General features: G+C 38.1%; 1 protein-coding gene across 1 annotated transcript; it reads right to left on the bottom strand.

Moving 5' to 3' along the window:
- Positions 1-1,361: 1,361 nt before the first annotated feature.
- On the bottom strand, positions 1,362-24,997 carry LOC133638449 (SWI/SNF-related matrix-associated actin-dependent regulator of chromatin subfamily B member 1-like). The gene is made up of 9 exons (XM_062031065.1): positions 24,752-24,997; positions 21,535-21,646; positions 17,944-18,052; positions 9,183-9,320; positions 8,164-8,291; positions 7,920-8,086; positions 6,303-6,493; positions 5,063-5,194; positions 1,362-2,883 (listed from the first exon to the last, which is right to left on the bottom strand). Exons 1-9 carry the CDS (start codon positions 24,839-24,841, stop codon positions 2,844-2,846), a joined length of 1,107 nt encoding a protein of 368 aa, XP_061887049.1. The 5' UTR covers positions 24,842-24,997; the 3' UTR covers positions 1,362-2,843.

Here is a 24,997-nt window from a genome sequence, read left to right as displayed (position 1 = left end):
TAATGCAAATAGAAAACAGTACCACTTTTTTTTCCATGGTAAGATACTGGCAACCGAGCTGCCAGGATTTTACCAAAAATATATAGTGGTTGTTCTTACAGTGCATTACTGTAAATTGAAAACAGTACTATTGTAATTTTTAGTTGATGGCGCTGCTGAATTTTTTAAAAGTGTAGGTGCTAATGTTTGCAGCAATTTTTTTTAATATTGTTTATAATTGGCCCTAGTGAGTGTTAATGTTGTCTGTCTATCTGTGTTGGCCCTGCGATGAGGTGGCGACTTGTCCAGGGTGTACCCCGCCTTCCGCCTGAATGCAGCTGAGATAGGCTCCAGCACCCCCCGCGACCCCAAAAAGGGACAAGCGGTAGAAAATGGATGGCTAATAGGATGAATGTTGGAGAATGCAGCATGGAACCAACTGTTTGTGAAGTGGAAAGAGCAGAGGCGCAGTGACTAAGGTAGGTCTTTAGCTCCCCTGAAAACAAAAAATCTTCTCACACATTTCTTTGAAGTGTCATAAAAAAGAAAGCAAGGATCATTTAAAAAGAAAGCAAGCTCATTATATGACACTTCCACATCATGAAAAGCAAGAGTATAGCTTTTTTAACTTACACACGATTCTTAAAAAGTTGATTTAGGATTGGAACACTTCAAGTATTTGTGAAATGTATTTAATAAAAACAAAATATTTTGAGGAGAATCTTAAGACAGCCCAACATGTAATGTTTACTTTTGCTCTTCATCAATAAAGTGAGAATTTCACTCTGGCAACCTCCTCAGAGATCAGAGGCCTTGAGAAGGAAAGAACACTGTTGATAAATGTGTCTGGAATGATATCATAAGAATTTGAAACCAGCTCTTCCACCATACAGTACATAATCTACAAGCAAAACAATTCCCAACATACCTATATATAAAAAAATTAAAAAAACTCCCAGCAACTGTGAAGCACGTGGTGTCCAGGTGCTTAAAGAAAAGGTCAGACCATTGCTTGGAGGATCTTGAAACATGACTATCACCTGAAACGTTCTAGTAAATCCCGAAGGAATGACTCAGAAAAAGAAGTAATGTAGTTTTGGACTGGACGAGTCGAAAGTTACAATGTTATAGAATATTATTTTTGAAATACTATTTGAGCATGGTGTTGCATTATTTTCCTCAAGATTTGGCAACTTGGTTAATATCGTTTGACTACATTGTTGTCCTATCAATACAGTTTTGCTGTATTGTGGTCTTATTTGTTGTTGTGTTACTTCATTATACATGATTTTTGTAGGGTTTTTTAATGTTAAATTGTTGACGTACAATTGTTTTACCCATGTACAATACACTGGTTGCTACTACACAATACAACAAAGCCAAACGATACAAGTCTTTTATATCTTTCATTTTTCAAAGGGCATACAAACCATTATGAATTCATATTTTTGTTGACCTTTTTGATCAAATCTCTCAATTTTAACCCTAAAAAAAATACCAAACATGTAAAAATGTTTAACTTTTTTTTATTTGAAACTAGTCAAGGGTCAACTGATAGCAGAGCATTGATGTCTCATGATACACCAGGAGTAATACTGTGTCCCTCAATGCGTGTGTCACTCTAAAGAAAAAAAACGCCTGATCGATACAGGTGTCGTTTGACTGTGAAGCAATAAACTGAGTTTATCAGTAAGCGCTTCTTTCGGCTCACAAGTGACCGCTTGTATTAAAAGAAGTTGGATGAGTGGCGTGCCATGTTTGACGTTGGTTTTCGTCACCACCATCATATGAATGGAACTAAGGAAAGGCAAACATTCCGAAGTCTGGAATCATTTCGATCTAATAGCGCCAAATAGGGTAAATGCCGCCCCCCCCCCTCCCCGTATACTGTTTGGGTCATTGAACAAAGCTGCACCTGATTGCATTTTTGTGCAGCTATTGTCATTTGCTAACAATTAATTGTATTTGCATGTCAAATGTAATTACTTTTTGAATCCAGTAGATATCACTTAACACAGTATCAGTGCAGTGTCAATACAGCTAGTGAGTGTGACATATACTCAGTAAAGCGTCATTTACTCATCACTGTTGTAACCATTTGAAGGTATTTTGATTAAATGATGTCACAGTTTTTAAATAGTATACATTTGCATACAATTAGTTATTTTACTAATTTAAAACTGATATTATTTGATCAAAGGGTCTTCAAAAGGGTCCATTTTTTTTTTATTACATGTTTGATATTTTTGTTTAGGACTGAAGTTTGAGAAATGTGAGCAAACAACGGAAACAAAAAATGTTTAGCACCCTTCAAAAACTTAAGGACGTTTTGTGCTGTTTTGCTTAAATAATTAAAATAGTATATCCCGAGAGGGTTGAATGAGTGAATTTGAAACATCAACTATTTATAACTACTTCTTATTGAAGAACTTGATCTTAGTGAGGTGTTTAATATATGTCTGACATTTGAGGTAACAGAGTTATTGATTTCCCAAATTAAAAGGTGTTTAAAGAAGCACTTTAAAAGCAATGTATTCATTATCATCTTCTTCTTAGACCAATTGTAAAGACGAAAGAAGGTCAAGTGATTTCATACATTGATTTGGGTTATCTTCATTATCAGAGAGAAATAAACATGAAGGTTGATTGCATCATTAATTGAAATGTAATGTGGCATAAAAAAAGTGTAAGCTGATTTGTTTGGCTGTGCGCTTATGTTCCAGTCACGGACTACATGTGAATATGTTCATGATTGAAAAAACAACGTAAAAAAAAACACTTCTGGGGTATTGATGGTTGAACATCCTCAATCGTCTGGAAAACGTCTGGTCAATGAAGGAGATCATCAGGTGTGCTTTCTTGCCTTACCAAGATGGAGCAGTGTTGGCCAGTCGTCTCATACGTCTACAAAGAAATGAAAAATGAATTCATTACACAATTATGATGATATAACTGTTTGGAATGTGCTTTACTGCTGCAATTGTATCAAATCAAGAATAGGAAACTAAAGTACAGGAGAATAATATTTAATGAGTTTACCGATATTTTTGATGAATATGAGGATTACTTACCAGTATTACATTTTCAAATCAAACAGTATTGTGCTACAATGCAGCAGACACATGCACAGTATGCACGCATTGCGACACTTGACGAGACAAAAACACCACAACATACCAACACGTAAAAACAAGAACCAGCGCAACCTGGAGCCATTTGTAAACATCATGGAAGCTAAGTTCATCATTCTGTTCACTGTCAAACTCAGTCGAGACTGCTGCCTTAAGTTTTTCGTGTTATTCTGTGTTGGAAAATATTTATATGTCATCATATAACATTATATACCATTGTACGTTTAATATTTGTACTGTTCTTGCTGTGGTTTATTCATACCGAGTGTAGCAATGTTCCTTTTCTTATTCGCTCAGTCTCACTCCGAAAGTCTATGTTGCTGAGAAGAACACATTTTTCACAACAGTGAAAGCACATTCAGTCCAGGTCGCTTTGATCTGTATCTCTTCCTTCTCTTTTCTACTCCTTTGGAACCATTACATTAATGTCTCAGAAGCCAGGTGCCTTCCACCAAGATCTCCTTTTTTCTAACTGAAACCTACATTAAAGCATCCTCAAAAATCTAAATTTAAAAGCAAGACGCAAGTTTATGCATGTTTTGAATAAAAGTAGCGTAAATAGATTTTTTAGGCCTTTCAAAATTATATTTAGGACCTTTTTTGAGATTTTAGAAAATGTTTTGACATTTTAAGGCCTTAAATTCAAATTGTTAGATTTTAGACTTTTAAATACCCCACGGATACCCTGTTCTGATACTTTTGAAAAGGGCAATAGCGTGAGGGTTTTATTTGCATCTAAGGGAACGCCTCCACACGTTCGCAAACTGACTCAAAAAGGGGGTTATGTGTGTGACTGTGGAGCAAAATGTACACCAATGCATATCCAATACATATTATCTACACCAGTGTTTCTTAACCCTAGGGTCACCCAAAAATATATTTTTCTAAGCTGTGGCTGGTATGGGTCGCAACAATACACAACTTGTAATATACTTTTCCACCACTTGTGGAAGTAATGACAATATCTAACAACCAGAAGAAGTCTGGAGCTAAAGTCATAGAGAAGAAGATTCTTCAGCCTAACAATTATGACTAAAGTGGTGAAGCTGTATTTTCCATCCATCCATCCATCCATTTTCTACCGCTTGTCCCTTTTGGGGTCGCTGGAGCCTATCTCAGCTGCATTCGGGCGGTAGGCGGGGTACACCCTGGACAAGTCGCCACCTCATCGCAGGGCCAACACAGATAGACAGACAACATTCACACTCACATTCACTAGGACCAATTTTAGTGTTGCCAATCAACCTATCCCCAGGTGCATGTCTTCGGAGGTGGGAGGAAGCCGGAGGACCCGGAGGGAACCCACGCAGTCACGGGGAGAACATGCAAACTCCACACAGAAAGATCCCGAGCCATTTTCATTTGCACTTAAATTATAAATAAATAAATGAGAAATGGGTTATACTTGTATAGCGCTTTTCTACCTTCAAGGTACTCAAAGGGCTTTGACAGTATTTCCACATTCACCCATTCACACACACATTCACACACTGATGGCGGGAGCTGCCATGCAAGGCGCTAACCGGCAGCCATCAGGAGCAAGGGTGAAGTGTCTTGCCCAAGGACACAACGGACGTGACTAGGATGGTAGAAGGTGGGGATTGAACCCCAGTAACCAGCAACACTCCGATTGCTGGCACGGCCACTCTACCAACTTCGCCACGCCGTCCCTAATTCTATTGACAGTTTAGTTAAGATAGATATATATCATTATTTTTTTAATTAATTTAGTTAGAATTTATTTATACCTTGGACTATTTATTCAGGCCTGAATTGATGCTGAGAAAGGACAAAACTAGAAATGTGTGGATGTAGTTAAGCAAAATTATTTACTACAAAATGTTCAAAATTCAGTAGTTTGGTTGTACACAGTCATTCAAGGGTAATTAAGGCATTCAGTATGAATATGAATAGGATGTGTGTCCCAATAGGTATCCATATCATGTATATACCTTGTGTTCCTGTCTTGGTCTCGGATCTTCTTCTCCATTTCAGCATCTGTGAGTGTCTCTAGAAGGGGGCACCACTGGTCGGCGTCGCCTGTGTTACGGATGGCAATCTCGACAGTGGGAAGCGGGTTCTCACTGGCAGAAAAAACAAAAATGAACATGTATCTATGCGCAGCTGTGATCACAAGTTCACATTCACACAAGGACATGAATGCATTAATAATTTCCAAGCTTCAATTGATTTATAGAATGTGAGTGTTAATGTTGTCTGTCTATCTGTGTTGGCCCTGTGATAACGTGGCGACTTGTCCAGGGTGTACCCCGCCTTCCGCCCGAATGCAGCTGAGATAGGCTCCAGCACCCCCCGCGACCCCAAGAGGGACAAGCGGTAGACAAATGGATGGATGGAGTTGATTTATATGAACTGGTCTTTTTTTCAAGGTGGACTTAATACTGTAAAAATAACACCACCAGCTAGATTATGCTACCATTAGTGGTTTAACAGAACACATATGTACTAATATATATAATGCTAATATATATTATTACTGATTATATTGAATGAAAATAGCACATCGGTTGGAGGAGTTGGCTTGCCGTTATCCCAGGTAGCTGTTATTTTTTTTAATCGAGTACACCTGCAAAAAAAAAATCCACCTTTGGACCAAAAAAAGCTGCAAATGCCAACACTTTCACAAGGAAGGCGAGAAACTCTATTGAATTCAAGAAAGAACTCATACCAAAGAATAAAGGTGGCATCCGCATCGGTCTCCCCTCCCCTGCCACCTTGGGCCCTTTGCGATGTCTTCGCCAAAAAAAAGTCTTCAATAAAGGTAAAAGTTATTTTATATGTTCATTTCTCAATCATTTGTATACAAAATAAATTCTGCATGTAAAAATATAATTAATCTTGATTAAATGTGTTTGTCTTTGTATGTTTGGGTTTCTGAAACAGATTCATTGGATTTACATTATTTCCTATGGAAAAATGTGTTAACTAAGGAAAACTATGTAAAACTATATTGTATTTTATTGATAAATTAAATACATTGAAATCTAAATCACATCACTTAAAATAAGACTGGAAATAAACCACAAAGTCAAGGAAATTGCAATATAAATAAAGGGGAAAAGTAAGGGGGCCATAACACAGATGATCAGACCAGCAGGGTCAGAAAAAGGAGCAGGAATCAAACCCAAATCCCTTAAGCACCTCAATTAAAATGTAAAATGTCGGCATTACCTGAAGGCATACGTTCTTTGGTGCCAGCTGAGCTGTCCTCGAATGCTGTAAGCGATCGTGGTAACAAATTCTCCCCCAAGACCGAGTTCAGAGCATAGCTTCAGTGCAAACGACTCAGGAGAGTTTTCACGTTCTGACATGTCCCATTCAAACTGGTCTACCAGAGAGATGTTTCCTACGTGAATGTTGAGCTGTATAAAACAAGACAAGCACACATTAATCCAGGGGTCTCCAAACTACGGCCCCCCCCAGCGTCCAAAATCAGGCCCGCGGGAAGTCTCAAGGTTTTTTTTTTTAATTTGTCCAACTGCTTCTATGTTAGCTACCTCTCTTTGTTTATAATGTCTATTTTCTGCTTGGTCTACTCTCTATTTTATGCTGCCCTTTTTTTTGCTGGAGCTGTTACATATTCTGTAGTACTGTACATCAGGGGTGTCCAACTCATTTGACCTCATGGGCCGCATGGAGGGAAATCTGTGCACACGTGGGCCTAACTATTAAAATCATGGCATTAAAACAAAAAAAATAAAGACAACTTCAGATTGTTTTCTTTGTCTTACTTTGGCCATAAATAGAACAAACATATTCTGAAAAATATTACAATAGAAGTATAGAAAAAAATACCCGGCAGCGGTAAAGTTTAGATCAGGGGTCTCCAAACTACGGCCCGCCAGCGTCCAAAATCCGGCCCGCGGGAAGTCTCAAGGTTTTTTGTTTTTTTTTCCCTTTCTAATCTATTTTCTACCGCTTGTTACTCTCGGGGTCTCCTAGCCGCTCAGGCAAATCATATTGTCTAAAAATGCATTTTCCCATCGATAACGTAACATCATCGCGCAAGTCTTCACACAAAGTCGGGCGGGCATGCGGCAAGTGCACACTCTTTTAGTCAAATAGTGCGTGAGGAATATACTGTATATATAAGCCAAATTTTTTTTTTACTCAATGCGGCCCCCGATTCAAAAAGTTTGGGGACCCCTGCATTAATCCCTTAATTTATTAATAAAACAGCTTTTAGAACCCTTCCAATAAAGACTGCTGGTCAGAGACAGAATTGTAATATCAAAAGTGTGTACTCAAATGACTATTTATTGATTAGACCTTTGGGACAAGGCTTTCTAGGCCATTATGTATCTAATAATATAACTTATAGTTAAAGTTAATGCAACAAATCAAAAAGTTATGGACATATTTTCATGAAACTTTCAGGTAATGTCCAAAATGGGTTAAAGAACAACTAATAAGATTTTGGGCAGGATTTGGATCATTTCTACTATGTTACCTCACATTTAAGCTTCTGTGTCTGTACATGGTGATAGCTCAAAAAGTTATGGTTCATCTACCTTTCAGGAAATATCAGAAATGACATAAGAAACAAGTGATTGAGTCTTTAAAACAAAGTTGTTTGGATCTCTGGCAATAAGGTAATGCCAGCAAGTAAGACTGTATGTTTTGGAGTGTTCACTGTGGCATTAGCTAATAACTAAAATCATGCTCACAATTTAAAGCATAAAACAAAGCAGAGAGAAAGCTCACATTTCAAAACACTTACTAGTTAAGGTACTAGTAAGATGAGGTGCCACCGTACATTGAATATTTCCACTAGTTTTTGGGACCCACCTTGATAATGACTCTCTGGTCTGCCTGCTCCTCTAACAGGCTATCAGTCGGGTACGACTCTATCTGTTGACGTATGGCTGATGTGATGGCAGGGACAAAGGCCAGAGGATTCAAGTCCAAGTCATCACACAAAATCTCTGCAAACATCTCTGGGGTCATCAGTTTTTCTGTTGGAGAATGTTGTAAAAGCGGTCAAATAGATTTCCAAAACAAGACAAAGCAGTTGGTTGCCAATTAATTATACCATTCATGTTCCACGTAAAGGCATCTCTGAGTTTTTGCCCGTCTATCTCCATGTCAAGGCGGATGGGTACCAACACCTCTATCTGGGCAGCATTCTCATGGATCACTGCAGGATCATGATCATCAAAGCTAAGGACAAACTGCATTTTAGCAACGTCTCGCATTCATTGCAATTATTCCTGCAAAAGTCCCAAGGTAGACTCCACCTAGTTAAAAAGATGAAGGAAAAATGATGCAAAAACTTGGAACAGCCAAACCCCACGAGGATATAGTTATGTACAATCGCATAGTCCCCAAAACGCTGTGCCTGACACCCACACGCATCACAAACTCCATTATAATCTTGAACAAACACACCAAAAGATCCTTTAGTTCTCTGTCAGCTCTATTGTCCACTAGTTGCAGACTTCTCTATGTTTGTTTTTATGCTTGAAAAGTTCTTATCCATCATCAACTATCCTTCCCATTCAAACTGGGGAACTGTTCAACGTTATCCAAAGCAGTGATTTATTGGTAAATGAGAGACGATGACAGGTTATCACATGAAATCGAAACAATGAAGTAAAGATGTAGATGTGTTGCTAAATGTTTACATACTACATTACCCAGAAGGTTTAGCATCATAAATGGGAACGGAAAGGGGTCTGCGCTACGAGTAAATACGAGAGTTGTTCTGTTAAAGCAATAAAGAGTTGATATATTGTTACACTTTGCTGTTCCTGCTTTGTCTACACACACAAAAAACATGACAGTACAAGCATTGCAGTTGTGCGCGCATTTGAGCGCTACTTTGGGACAAATTTGATCTGCAAAAATTACGATGAAATTGTGGTGATTGGAAAATGTGATAATGATCATTTGCAGTGATTGGTTGAATTTGAGTGAATTGATGTGATTGCAACATCGTGAATTCCTGAAGGGTTACATTACGGTTTAAACACAAGCCAGGTTCAGAAAGGTTGAGGACTCTGGTCAAGACCCACCAGTGCAATGATGACTATTTTTGTTTAACTTTCATACCACAGTGGGAAGGTCCTCCTCTTGTCCCGACCCATGCGGTTGCGGTTGATGGTCGTGGAACAAGGCACTGCATCTAAATGGTGGGAGCTGTTTGGCAGCGTAGGGACCCACTGACTGCTTCTCTTTGCTTTCTGCTCCCTGTGGGGAAAAAATTGTTAAACTAGATGCTTGCACTTCCTCCGACAAACATTCAATTTCATACCTACACCAGTGGCATTCCAATACATTCTATGACTGAGATTTGTTTGTTTATTTGTTAGATGTTGAATTTTTCTTAAACCCAATATTTAAACATAGTACATATGTACATATACACTCCTGAACCAAATCTTGAGATAGGGGGAAAATGTGAAGTTTTCAAATAGTCTTCTTCATTTAAATCTCTAATACAAAATTCATGCTTGTACACCCATAACACGCTTTTACACCGAGCATACTTTATCTCGCGCACGCACACGCACGCACACGCACACACACACACACACACACACACGGGATGTAACAATATGAAAGCTTCATATCACGATTATTATGAAAAAAAAATATCACGGTTTTAACATTATCATCACGGTATTGTTGAATGTTTCCAAACATTAAATATACACACGCTGAACTGTTTAAACAATATTTTATTACAAATAAGTGAAAAAGACACAAAATACACTTTCTTGGCAGAAGATACATTAATATATAGTTCAGACTCATTAAGAGCCGTATTATTTGAGTGTTTAAATATGTTTATCCTCTTCTGTTTTAATTTGTGAAGGTTTTAGAGTGTTTAATAATAAAAGCTAAACTGGTGTTGTGCGCTGTCACGTAAGTTCAATTCCTGTTGTCGACACAGTGGTGTCATATTCCTCTGAGTATAGATCTATTGCTATGTGTTAAATAGGATCATATTATTTTCCCGAATATTTGAAGCACTTGATTGTGGTCTACATAACATGTTATTGTGGTGCTTTAACCACTAATGTCCCAAATTCCAAACAGCTCATCTGGAGCAGGTTTGGAAGAAGGCAAGATTGTTTTATATTGTTTAAGTGCTTCAGAAAAGTATACAATTGTAAAACAATTCCTTCACTTCTCATATGGCAAGTTTTGAGGCTTTTGCTGACATACAGTGCAACCGAAAAGTATTAACAGTGCTTCACTTTCCCCACATTTTGTTATGTTAAAGCCTTATTCCAAAATGGAATACATTATTTTATTTCCTCAAAACTCTACAGACATAATGACAATGTGATTTTTTTAAATTTATTTAGCACATTTATCAAAAATAAAAAATTCACATGTACATAAGTATTCACAGCCTTTGCTCATGTTCATGCACCTTTGGCAGAAATTACAGCATCAAGTATTTTTGAACACGATGCCATAAGCTTGGCACACCTATCTTTGGGTAGTTTCGCACATTCCTCTTTGCAGCCCCTCTCGAGCTCCATCAGGTTGGATAGAAAGTTTTGGTTTTCATTCAGGATGTCTCTGTACATTGCTGCATTCACCTTTCCCTCTATCCTGACTAGTCTCCCAGTTCCTGCCAGAGCATGATGCTGCCACCACCATGTTTCACTGTAGGGATGGTATTGGCCGGTTGATGAGCATGGCGTTCTCCAAACATGATGCCTGACATTCACGTCAAAGAGTTCAATCTTTTTCTCATAAACCAGAGAATTTTGTTTCTCATGGTCTGAGAGTCTTTCAGGTGCATTTTTGCCAACTTTTTACTAAGAAATGGCTACCGTCTAGCCCGATTGGTGGTTTGTTACAGAGATGACTGTCCTTCTGTAAAGTTCTCCTCTCTTTACAGAGGTATGCTGAAGCTCTAACAAAGTGACCACCGGGTTCTTGGTCACCTCCCGGACTAGACTAAGATAAATGCAGCATTGTACAGAGACATCCTGGGTGAAAACCAACGCTTCCGAGCCAACCTGATGGAGCCTGAGAGGTGCTGCAAAGAGGAATGGGCAAAGAGGAATGAGCAAAACTGAAAAAAGGTGTGTCAAGCTAATGGCATTGTATTCAAAAAGACTTGAGGCTGTAATTGCTGCCAAATGTGCATTAACAAAGTATTGCGCAAAGGCTGTCAATTCTTATAAACACGTGATTTTTTTTGTTTTGAAAAAAAAGTGCAAATTTCGCTAAAAAAAACATTTTCAAATTGTCATTATGAGGTATTGTCTGTAGAATTTTGAGAACACAAATGAATTCATTCCATTTTGGAATAAGGCTGTGACATAATAAAATGTGGAAAAAGTGAAGCACTGTGAATACTTTCCGGGTGCACTATACAGGTAACAACATGTTTAGAAAGTGGCAAAACTCACCCTGAAATATCGACCACTGGGTCAGTCAAAAATATCAGTGTACAAACTATTTCTGGGTGAATGCAGCTATCGAACAAATTTGCAAGCATTGAGTTTGTACGATTGTTCTCTATTCGATCAATTTTCAATTTAACAGCTAGATGAATTTGAAAAACTATGGAGACATTACTTTTTTAGTCTATGTTTAAAACGATGTTTATTTGTTCAGTCTTGGTTTCAAAAACAAATGAGCGAATACTACACTGATTCATTATATGTGCAGATTTTTTATTGGTGCTAGCTATTTTAAGCTAACTGATATGCATTATGTCAGCTTGTAAGCATTTATTCTACTGCGGTTAAATTAAGTGTTTTTACTTGCCACCGTATGTTCATGGTCCAGAGATACAAAGAGCTTTTATCTGCTTGTTACTACCTTGCATTTCAATCTGAATAAGAAATAAGCCAAGATGAAGCCACAGCGTGATGTTGCCCTGTGAAAATGACATGTACCCAGGTGCAAATACTACATGTTCACCTTAAAATCAGTTTTGGAAAGAATGGCCAGACTGTTACTGCTTCGTATTTCAATTAGCGTCACTACCTTTAATAACAAAATCTTAATTTTTTGCAATTAATTGAAACATATTTCATTAAAATTGCTATTCCACCAATAGCCAGTGAATCTGGACCAACATAAATGAATATGGCGCTGCGTTTTTGTTTTTCATGTTTTTTACTCACTTTTTATTTCCCCCACAAAGTTATTCCTGCGTCATGGTCAATTATGCAAATTAGATTACATAATTTTGCAACACACACATCCAGGGGGGTAGCACCAAATTCTGACCACAAGACTCTTCAAGGGTCCCCCATCCCAACCTAAACCCAACGTTGCTGCCCCATAAACACACACACACGTGCATGTATGCTTACATGCACTAAAAAACTAATTATTTCATGAATTTGCCTAAAACCAGCTTTTCAAAACACATTGTAAAACCATGATTAGATTTTTGACTCTTTAAAAATGGGATTATCATATCAAGATAAACCCACTATATAGTTTGGTTTTGTTTACGAAACAAAGCCAACAAATCAATATAAAGTGGCCACATAATGAATTTAAATAATCATATAAACATTTTTCACTCAGATAGGATTATAAATCTGTCAAGTTTCCCTTTATTTAAATAGAAATGAGCTGATACACATAAGATTATCATCAGTGGATAATACAAATCTTAATAATACATAATTATTTGTATGATTTTTTTATTATTAGTGCATCTCCTGGTAGTTAAATCTCCCCCTATCTTTAAAAACTAGCGTAACTTTAATTGAGGGTCTTTGAACGTACCACAGTTATAAACAATTAGAGAAAGTGAAAATTGGACATAACTTTCTCCTATGCTACCACAAATAGATGTACCGGTACTATATTTTTACCTTTCTTCTATCATCTCACCTTGTTCCAAAAGGCAGGTAGTGTGTGTGAATGTTTAAAGGTGAGCTTTCATGACATCTGTGTTAAGTGCAGTATTCAAAGCTAGTTTTGTTGCTATCTAGGTAATGAACCATTTCGTATTATGATAAGGTAGACTTAAACATTTTTTTATTTGATTCAAACAACATTATTATTGAACTGTGTATTAACTATGTCAGGGGTCGGCAACCTTTACCACTCAAAGAGCCATTTTGGCAAGTTTCACAAATTAAAGAAAGTGATGGGAGCCACAAAAAAAATTTTAAAATTTAAAATGAAAAACACCGCATTCAAAGCTTAAACGCTTTGTGCTATGTTAACCAGGGGTCTCCGACACACGCACCGGCACGCACTTTAATGTGGAAATTTGATGTTAGTGCAGCCCGCGAGTTTTGAATGAATGGCGCTTGATAGCGTCATACTTGCCAACCCTCTCATTTTTCCCGGGAGACTCCCGAATATCAGAGCGTGATGACACTGCATTTGGCGCCCTCTACAGTCTGCCCTAACAGTGTACCTGCTCGACCACACGTAGAATGCAATTTCAGCTTGCTCACGTAAGTGACAGCAAGGCGTACTAACTCAGCAGCCACACATCTTACACTGACGGTACCAATACCCAGAATCCCATGCAGCCCTAACTCTTCCGCTCAACCAACGCACGGAGAGGGGGGGGGGTTGATGTGTGGGGGGGATTTGGTGGTAGCGGGGGTGTATAATGTAGACCGGAATAGTTAGGGCTGCATGGGATTCTGGGTAATGGTTGTGTTGTGTTTATGTTGTGTTACGGTGGGATGTTCTCCAGAAATGTGTTTTTCATTCTTTTTTGGTGTAGGTTCACAGTGTGGCGCATATTTGTAACGTAACAATGTTAAAGTTGTTTGATACGGCTACCGTCAGTGTAAGCTGTGTGGCTGATGACTAAGTATGCTTTGCTGTCTCCTGTGTGTGCAAGTAATAACAACATGCAACATGTGGCTGGACTGGCACGCTGTATGTAAATGCTATAGAGGACAATTACTGCAGTGCAATTAGGGCACGCCCTTTATTTAGTAATTAGAGTGTAAATAGGATTATTTTTTCCCTGGGAGTAATCTATGAGGGACACTGAGATCCATAAATCTCCTGGGAAAATCGGGGGGGGTCGGCATGTATGTAGCTGAGCCGCATCAGAGTGGTCAAGGAGCCGCATGCGGCTCCAGAGCCGCGGGTTGCCGACCCCTGAACTATGTTAATTTTATATAACCATTTATAACATATGTTTATACATCCAGTGTTTTCCACACATTCATTTATTTGTGGCGGCCCGCCACGAAAGAATTACGTCCGCCACAAATAATTTTTTTTATTTATTTTTTTTAAATATTTTTTTTATTTTTTTGTCCTGTCCAGCTTCTCAGGCAAATCATATAGTTGATGTAGATGCCCATATAGGCTGTTCCGATTTACTTTACAAAAGAGAAGTGTAGGATATTTCTCTTGTTGCCTTATTTGTATTTGACCACTACTGTTTTCTGTTTATTTGTTACTGACTGTGGCACCTCTGCCTCTGTTTCACTTTATGTTGCTGGTAAATAATATGGTTGTAGTAGTAGGCTAAAGTTTATTTAGTATGCACTAATTAAAGGGGCAGAGCTTTAGAGACATTTTAGCTTTTATATTTTATAAGATATATTTTTTGTAAGAACCACATTAATAAATATATTTCAGTGAATAACTTATTGTTCAAATCTGTATATAAATATGTACATAAAGTGTTGTAATTATATTGTAAAATGGATGGATGGATGGACGTTTAAAACAAAACTGTTATTATTAATTAGTAAGTATACATTTTTTGATCCTTTTTAGAGAAAATCATATCATTGTAGTAAATTTTGCAAATTACTCGATGATGTCATGGTGACCACGCCCACAGCCACGCCCCCACAGGTATCTTGGCAGTTTATGGGAAACACTGACATCACAGATTTAAACGGTAGAAAAAAATATTCAAACTTCACAAAATCCCAGGGTTCCCCTTACCCTGGGTACATCCCCACTTAGAAGCTGCACACAGCCCACCCATGTAACCCACCATCACAAACAGATTGCAGTCTTATGGGAAACTGTTGTGGAATTTCTGACCTTTGAACTATATTTCATGTCTGTCAAGAATGTACGCTCATTTCATTTCTGTTCTATTCTAAGCCATTGAAGGACTAGATGTAGGCCAAAGTTCAATATGAAGTCGTGCCGACCAGTCTACAAAATGTTTTGATTGTCTAAGTATGGCTAAGGGATTCGCGATTGTTATGGAACAGACAGGTCGAAAACAACAAGACCTTGACGCATGAGGAAAACAGATAAAAATGACGAAGTCAAACGAAGAGGGAGCTTTTTTTCATTCCGTGCTGTCGGGCGCGCCCGGGTGAAAACTGTCTGTGTGCTCGACAACTCAACCCAACCATTGTATCATTTAATTATGAGTAAAATAAAACTCTTGTGTTGAATCCACTTTTGTTCTCATTTAAAACCTGGACCTTCCACTACACAAAATTGGCGTCACAAACAGGATTTCAAATTGCAAAAGCAAACATTGACCTCAAACATGACCTGTCCTCCGCCTCTGTTCTTGTTGCGCTTGACTATCAGCTGCCTTTTCTTTTTCTTGGAAGTTTCTAAAACTACTACTACTTCCACTACTACTACTGGGGCGGTATAGCTCGGTTGGTAGAGCGGCCGTGCCAGCAACTTGAGGGTTGCAGGTTCGATCCCCGCTTCCGCCATCCTAGTCACTGCCGTTGTGTCCTTGGGCAAGACACTTTACCCACCTGCTCCCAGTGCCACCCACACTGGTTTGAATGTAACTTAGATATTGGGTTTCACTATGTAAAGCGCTTTGAGTCACTTGAGAAAAAGCGCTATATAAATGTAATTCACTTCACACTTCACTACTACTACTATTAATACGACTAACACTGTCCCTGTTTCAGGGACAGAGGGGGGAGGTGAGTTTGGATTGTGTCATGTTTGAGCGTGTCGAGGTTTTATTTAATTGATATGATCAAGGATAAAGGTACGTAATGATTTAGGTTGACAATTATAGTGGTTGGCGGAAGCAACCCCAACCTCAAAGGAGGATGCCAATTCAGTAGTTAAGTGTTTATGAATGATCTAATATCTCGACATGGTTTCCCCAAAAAGAGTAGGTCAAACAACGGCACCCATTTAAGGAAACAGGCTATCATCTTCAGTCACAAGATCAGCCCTTCCCAGGACCAGCAGCTTCCTAGGAAGGCTGAAACACCATGGGACCAAAATGGTATGTTTGCAAAATGTAGAATTTGTGTGCCAGTTCCTCTGTGCAGATTCGAGGATGACAGCCGGCCACTCCAGATTCCGTTCCACACGCAGAGAGGGGCAGGGTCGAAGTCGAATCCCAGACCAACACACGATACCTGACTGGGAGGACCCCAAGGAGAGAAAACACCTTGCCAGCAACGATGCGTCCGTCGGGACTCCAGCAACTGTGGAAAGAGGTGTCGGGAGTGCCGAAGCGGCGAGGAGGCCTTGAAGCAAGCCGAGGGCCTGGACCAAAGCCCCAATGCCCCATACTTTGCCCCAGCCTTCACCAAAGCCCCAAAGCCCCAACTCTATCTCAGCTTTCCCCAGAGCGGCCAGCACGCACATGCCACTGCACAGTCTGCCCAATGGACCGAGCCACACCCCAAAGAGGGACAGACTGTTTGAGTGGATCTCCTTCTCCACCAAGTCAGGCCACCAACATGAGGCACCACCTGTTAGTCTACACGAGTACTAATCGAGCATGGACTCATACGAAATTCAGTTTTGCATTCAAAATCAATTGGTAATCAACAATATTGGTAACTACATTCATTGCAATTGCCGGAAAAATAATTCTGCAACAGCTTACAGTCATAAGTGTATATTCATTTTAAACCAGATTTTCTTTGATTGATCATTAATGTGAAATACATCTGAATAGGCATATATATACAGTATATATATTCATCTAATTATGTTCAATGATGTTCATGATTCAAGTATTCTGGTATTCCTTTACTAAATCAAATGGTAGGCCACTAATTGTGTTCTGTGAGATGGTTTTACTGCAGGCTGGTAACAGCGATCGCTCTGTAGGAGGGTCATAGAGGAATTTCGCCTCGTATAAAAACATTGAGGTTTTTGCCTCTATCTGTTGTAGAGATTTTAAGTTAGTGGCCTACGTCAGAAATCGGTATGGTCCAGGGTTCTAGAACCCTGGAAGAGGGGTATGTTCTGGAATTTCTGACCTTTGAACTATATTTCATGTCTGTCAAGAATGTACGCTCATTTCATTTCTCTTCTATTCTAAGCCATTTAAGGACTAGATGTAGGCCAAAGTTCAATATGAAGTCGTGCCGACCAGTCTACAAAATGTTTTGATTGTCTAAGTATGACTAAGGGATTCAAGGTTGTTATGGAACAGACAGGTCGAAAACAACAAGACCTTGACGCACGAGGAAAACAGATAAAAATGACGAAGTCAAACGAAGGGGGAGCTTTTTTTCATTCCGTGCTGTCGGGCGCGCCCGGGGGAAAACTTTCTGTGTGCTCGACAACTCAACCCAACCATTGTACCATTTAATCATGAGTAAAATAAAACTCTTGTGTTAAATCCACTTTTGTTTTCATTTAAAACCTGGACCTTCCACTACAAAACACAGTGATGATACCATAGTTTACTTGCCTAAAATAATCTAGATGCCATTGCTTACCCACCAAGTTGCACAAAAACAAACATGGGAAAACTAAAGTGCGTTAAGCTTTTTACAGAGGCCGCAGAACGTTTCCACATTTTTTTTTCCTATTTCAACATCCAAACTGAAGCCGGCAAAAAAATTAAGAATTACGTGAAAGATTCAAAGGAAATATAAATAGATATTTAAAAAGAAATGTTCTGATTTAGCAATGTGCATGTCAGCAATACCTCAGGTACAGCGGGGGCTCCGTGCTGATGGACACTGCCTTGTATTTCTCATCATTGCCTTCAAAGATCTCTTCACACTCTGACGCCTTCAGCAGCGTAACACTGGTGGCTACAACACAACAATAACAAAGGTAAGAATTCAGGCGACAACCAAGTTGACAAAACCTAGTGTTGATCTAACGAGCGTTCCTTACATTTACAGTTTTTGCTGTTATCCACACAAACACGCGCACACACATGCACATGAGTTTGAGTTTATTTTTATTTCGAACATGCAAGCATACAACATGATACATCACAATTTCCAGTTTCTCTTTTCAACATGTTCGAAAAGGAGTAGGAGAAGCGAAGCAGAGCTTATTTAATCCTACCCCTTTTCTTTTACATAACATTGGCTAAAACTTTTGTTCACTTCCTGTTCTCAATTTATTCACAATATACTTCATAAGTAATCACAATACAAATAAATAAATAATACTCGGTGAAGTAAATTGCATTTCATATGGTGAGATGAGTAAGATTATTTTGAAAATGAATGGATGGATGAAATAAATTCAGAATGTTTATCATGGTTCTTCTTCTTTGTACTTTGTAAACACTAAGTTTGAAGAGTTTCTTGAAGTGGATCATATTACATTGTTAGTACATAGTACATTGTTTGATTGCTTTGCTTAATCCATTCCATAATTGAATTCCACATACAGATATACTGAAGGTCTTAAGTGTTGTACGTGCATACAAATGTTTTAAATTACATTTTTCTCTAAGATTATATTTCTCCTCTTTTTTTGAGAATAATTGTTGTATATTCTTGGGAAGCAGGTTATAGTTTGCTTTGTGTATAATTTTAGCTGTTTACAAATTCACTATGTCGTGGAATTACAGTATTTTTGATTCAATAAAAAAAGGGTTTGTATGTTCTCTATATCCAACATTATGTATTATTCTAACTAATCTTTTTTGTAACACCGTTAATGAATGAAGTGTACTTTTGTAGTTATTTTCCCATATTCCTACACAAAAACTCAGATATGGTAACACTAGTGAGCAGTAGAGAATATGAAGTGATTTTTGGTCTAGAACAGTGGTTCTCAACCTTTTTTCAGTGATGTACCCCCTGTGAACATTTTTTTAATTCCAGTACCCCCTAATCAGAGCAAACCATTTTTGGTTGAAAAAAAGAGATAAAGAAGTAAAATACAGCACTATGTCATCAGTTTCTGATTTATTAAATTGTATAACAGTGCAAACTATTGCTCATTTGTAGTGGTCTTTCTTGAACTATTTGGAAAAAAGATATAAAATTAACTAAAAACTTGTTGAAAAATAAACAAGTGATTCAATTATAAATAAAGATTTCTACACAAAGAAGTAATCATCAACTTAAAGTGCCCTCTTTGGGGATTGTAATAGAGATCCATCTGGATTCATGAACTTAATTCTAAACATTTATTTTGTTGAAGTATTATTCAATAAATATTTATAAAGGATTTTTGAATTGTTGCTATTTTTAGAATATTTGTAAAAAATCTCACATACCCCTTGGCATACCTTCAAGTACCCCCAGGGGTACGCGTACCCCCATTTGAGAACCACTGGTCTAGAACATGTTTTGCTTTATTAATTATTGATGTGTTTCTTGCTACTTTATGTTGTATATTTTTTTACATGAGATTTCCAGTTCAATTTATCATCAATCATTATACCTAGAAATTTGGTTTCATTTACTCTTTCAATTTCTATTCCGTCTACCGGTATTTGTATTTGTGTTTGACTTTCTCTTCTACTGTTACCAAATCGCATTATTTTAGTTTTACTGAGAATCAAATATTGTCTGTTTTTGTCAAACCATCTTTTGAATTTGTTAATTTCTTCTGTTATTATTTGTATTAGCTTCTATGTGTTCTCTCCTGAACAAAACGCTGTTGTATCATCCGCAAATAATACTAACGTTAAATCTTTTGTAACTTTAGAAATGTCACTTATATAGAGATTGAATAATTTTGGTCCAAGTATTGATCCCTGAGGTACACCACAGGATATATTTAGCGTTGTAGATGTGTGTTCACTCTCTAATCTGTTATTGAACAGTTTTTCAATGATTTTAGAAAATTGCGTTAAAAATATTATCAATAAGCGTGGCACAGTGTCCTGTGATTCTGTTTCTGTGCAGTAGAGTATCATCACTCCTCTCCAGTTACATTTGGGGGTCCACATGCACAGAGTGTGTTGTGAGTTGCTGTGTGCGTGTGTGTCTGGGTGGGTGGGATCAGTGCATCCTGCAGGACTGTAGATTATTAGTAGCAGTGCAGGGTTCCCACCAGATTGCCAAGATACCTGTGGTGGTGGGGACGTGGTGACATGACGTCATCGTATAATTTGCTATGATTTGTTATTCTTTAAAAAGGCTGAAAAAATTGTTTACATACATTTAAAAACAAATCTGTGTTATTATCAATTAGTATTAAAATATATTTTATATCATATCGTGTTGCTATATTTTCAATTGTTGCTGCCTATTGTACAATGTGAATTTTTCGAGTGGCTACAGACTTTTTCTTTATTAAAAACAACTAGCAACAAGTGTAGCATCTTTTTCTGGTGTTATTATAGAAGGTACTTGTGTTTAGAGACTCTACTTCTGTCCCTCGATGTCACTAACGAAAAGAGAGCTGCAGCGAGCATGACGTCACACTTGCTTCGCACTGCTGCTCCAGTTGGATTTTCTCTCCTTAAAAGCCGCCACTGTCCTTTTAATATTTGCACATTTTGTAGATCGCTGTCCGTGCGTATATCTGGGATATATTAAAGTTATGTCTACATCGCAGACATGCTGACGATGCTCCTGACAATCATGTGCGCCTTGTTTACGTCATCACGACATCCGATTTCGGCAGTGCTGTTTTCAGCTATCAATATCTTTTTTCAGTGCATCACTAGTCAATAATGTCAATAGTGCACAAATATTAAGCTATTGATATATATATCCATTCATACTGTAATGACATTCTGGTGGTAATGTTTTATGTTCGTATGGTTTTGATTTGATGTTCATTATTCCCATGATCGCAAACACACCGACCATGCCGGAAAGCGGATTGGGAGAGAATGAGGAAGTGTTGTTGTGTCCGGGGGACCGCCGAGGCGAAAGTGTTTGCACAGGAGGTAAAACTTATTGGAATTGGGTCGGTTGTTAGCATAAGATTTGCAGTTAAAGCATCAGACTTTCAACTTCTTCTGGAGCCTACAATACATTATATTACTGTAATCTTTTTTCTTGCAAAAAAAACCTTACTTTCAAGTTGAGGCGGCTACGATTTTGCCGTGGCGATTCGCCACCATCACTTACATTAGGGAAACCCTGCGGTGGATTGCTGGGGAGAAGGAGAGAATGCAATAATCTAGACAACGCAAAAATAACATGTCTTTATTTTGACTTTGTAGATTATCTTTGAGTTTTCTGTTATGAAAGTTTGACTAATGTAACTGTGGAGGAGCAATTGCAAACCATCCGACGACGCTGTGCACCCAGCATGTGCGCTTGTTCTTTAATGAGCTCAACTGATGAAATCCTTAAAATGTGACACTCACCATGTGATGACGCCACAATTTTCTTCCTTTCCTCCACAGAGGCCAACCTCCTCCATAACGATGGATATCTTTTGTATAAGGAGCCTCTAAACATACGTAAATAGTTTCCCACCTGAAATAAAGGACAGTCATTAATCAAAAGGATTGTGGTCTGACAATGCATGAATGTTTGAATTAATAAAAATAGCCTACAAAAATGAATTTAAAAAATCTAACATAATAATATTACAGTAGTATATAGTCCCCGACAAAAGCATTAAAACTTCAAAAGGAGCGACTCGGATGGTAAAGCAGTCGTGCCAGCAACTTGAGGGTTCCGGGTCCAATTGCAGCGTTTGCCATCGTAGTGACTGCCGTTGTGTCCTTGGGAAAGAAGCTCTACCCACCTTGCTACCAGTGCCACCCACACTGTTTTAAATGTATCTTAAAATGTAGATAATGGGTTTCAAAATGTAAAGCGCTGAGTCCCTAGAGAAAAAAATGCTGTACAAATATAATTCACTTCATTACACAAATCTGATATTTTCGCATCAGATTTGAGCCACATAATAGTCCGAATCCATTTGGAATCTAATCTTTTCAAATGGGACCTGTTTGTGACTTTATCGTCATCTTTGGTCGAGCAATGTCATTCGTGTGCGCAGCATGATCAGTTTCCTTTTTGCAATTCTCTTCTTCCTCCTCCCGCTGTTGTCTTCCATCGTCTGCCTACTTCCTCTTGAACACAGCCACGGAACAAACCCACTAACCTGCTGACCTGTGGCCTCTATGTTCTCTAATGTATTAGCGACTTTCTTGTTCATTTACGGAATCCAGTCAACTTCTTTTGTTTTATCGGACTGAGCATGCAAATGACATTGAGGCCACATTGGGGCCTATGCGCGCTTATAACGGAGTCTGATAAAGATCACATTTTACACTACTTTGGTATTTACCGGTATATTTTGTTTTAAAACCTTTTGTCTCAGTTTTTTCCAGTACAAACTCACGTGTGACTGTGCACTTATTTTGTGTTTTGACGAGGGCTGTCAAAGTTAATGCGGTAATGGCAAACTCACATGTGTGACTGTAGACTTATTTTGTGTTTTGACGAGGGCGCTATTTTTTTTTTAAACCAAAGTCTTAGTAAGTGTCATTTATTAACTCTACTCTCTTGCTGTTAGTAGAATAATGTCTTGTTCTGAAAACACTTGTGCAAGTTGTTGAACATAAACATTATGTGTCCAGCTTGATGACAGTGACACTACAGGAGCCTAACAGGTAGCTGGTAATACAGCAGAAACCCTGGTGTATACTCTCGCGTCGCTTGCGTAGAGGACGCCGTCGTGCCCCCTCGCCCTGCAAAATCTCCTGCAAGCCTTGCGTGCGCCTCCAAAAAAATCTAGGTTCACAACGCAGAACGCAGAGCTGTGATTGGTCAGTTTTTTCCGAGGAGGTTCCGGCGAGCAGACTTTGTGCTTGAAATTCACAAAGTATTGTATAAAATAAAACAGTGATTAAACATTTGCATGAAAACTGATTGTGTGTACTTAATAGCACAGTGTGCTCTAAAAAATAATTACTGATTGTGTCGTTTTTCAGCTTATTGTGTTGTTGCGTCCAGAAGAAGTCATAAAGTGAAAGTACGACACTTGATTTTTTTAATGCATTCTAACTTGTAAATAAAAGTAAATAAAAGTCCGCTTATAGCGCAGACAAAGGGAGCTCCTCTATTTTGCTCATAAAATCCAATAAATAACCATTCAAAACCGCCAACAATACCGGAACTCCATTTACATTTCGTGATTTGAATATTAACCAAGTATTAGTGATATTGTTATTTTAAGCGCTAACGCAGACGAACACTTTATAGTGGCGTTGTGATCACTTCCGTCACCTATGTTTACATCATCGAGTGGTTTGCTGCTTCCTTGCGCCCTGTAAGTTTATTATATTATATATCATGCATCTCACCTGGACATGAGACATCTGAGTAGGTATTACGACAAGTTGGTACACTTTGACAGCCATTTAAGATCTGAAACTGGCGAAGACGACACAAAAAGACGCTTGTTTCCCTTCGCCCCGCCACCCCTTTTCTTCTTGAGGATTTTGAGACGTTCTTCACCTAAATGAGAATATATGAACATACAAGCAGCCGGCATCCTAATGACAGAAGACCTTATACAGTAAGTGATGTTTTATTATGTTTGTTGGCTCTCATGAAGTCTGCAGTGAGTAATAATCAGCTATGAAGAATAAAAAAGCGAACATCATGATGTGTTTTGAAATGAATGTGCCGCGTATGCTTAAAATGATCAAAATATGTAAATATTAAATGTTATTAAAAATGGAGGTGTTTGGATGTTTTTAAGGGCTTTATAGTCGAAATTGCGCAGCTCCATTGTAAGTGAACTTTTATTAGCACATATTTAATATTTAGAATACAAAGAAATAACATTCATCGTCATGTCTTTAATAATGATTGTGATAGATAGGCAAAATGTTTAAATAAAAAAGTGCTGTTCCCCTCTAGGTGTTCAATCCTAACATTATGCTTCTGTTTAATGACAAAATAACACAATGTGGCATAAAGACAATATCCACATTGTGAGAGGATAACTCCTTCATAAATAAAGCATAATTGAAATGTTGCCAGTTTTATGAACAAATCACTAATATGTCACCTGTATTTTAGCCAAGGTGCGAAATTGGAGACCAGCTCTATCATAAAGCTGCATACGTTTGAATAAAAAACAAAAACATTTATTTAATTATGTTAATTTAATTATGTTGCACAAAAAATGTGTGTTTAATGTATTCGTATTAATCCAAAACATGCGCATTTAATTAAGATTAAAGATTAAAGTACCAATGATTGTCATTTTTGATTGGAGTCAAACAGTATAAAAATATGTGTGTAGATTGTCAGTCATCAGGTGATGTAATTCACAAAGGTTGAATGGATGCAACTCTAAAACATCTTCAACAAACCAGACGAGTCCAGTTGCCTCTATTCAACCATTGTGGATAGTATACAAATAAATTCACACGAATAAAAAAAGGCCAAAAGAAATTAGGTCGACCAGCTCTGCAAGCTGTCCCTTGTTTTTTTCAGGAAATTGGCAACTGTAACCACATTTGGCATTGTTAGTGTATTCACTGAGAGGATGGATGAACATTAACATCCCAACAACAATGAATATAGCATGTAAATGAAATGTATGAATGCACATACCTCCGAACCAACCATGTAAAAGTCGCCATCCTGCTCCAACTGAAATTTAACTGGCTTCTGACCAAATGTTTTACTTAAAGCCAACTGCATCGTTGTAGTTAAGAAAGATTAGCTTTGGTTCTATGCGTCTCTTTTAGTATTGTTCTTCTTTTTCTTCTTCGTCGTCTTTTTCTTCTTCGTCGTCTTTTTCTTCTTCCCCTTAGTTGGCGGTTAGCAAACCACTTAAGATGTGTTATACCGCCATCA

This window comes from Entelurus aequoreus, linkage group LG21, assembly GCF_033978785.1.
Source record: "Entelurus aequoreus isolate RoL-2023_Sb linkage group LG21, RoL_Eaeq_v1.1, whole genome shotgun sequence".
In the NCBI taxonomy this organism is placed as follows: Eukaryota; Metazoa; Chordata; class Actinopteri; order Syngnathiformes; family Syngnathidae; genus Entelurus; species Entelurus aequoreus.
This window is presented reverse-complemented; position numbering and strand designations above follow the sequence as displayed.

Coding starts and splice junctions, on each gene's coding strand:
- LOC133638449 (XM_062031065.1), bottom strand. CDS start 24,841: ATGCAGTTGGCTTTAAGTAAAACATTTGGTCAGAAGCCAGTTAAATTT. Junction 9,321..17,943: donor GAGCCCCCGCTGTACCTGAG/GTATTGCTGACA, acceptor TTTTCCCCACAG/GGAGCAGAAAGCAAAGAGAA. Junction 8,292..9,182: donor AGGAGGACCTTCCCACTGTG/GTATGAAAGTTA, acceptor GTTTGTCCTTAG/CTTTGATGATCATGATCCTG.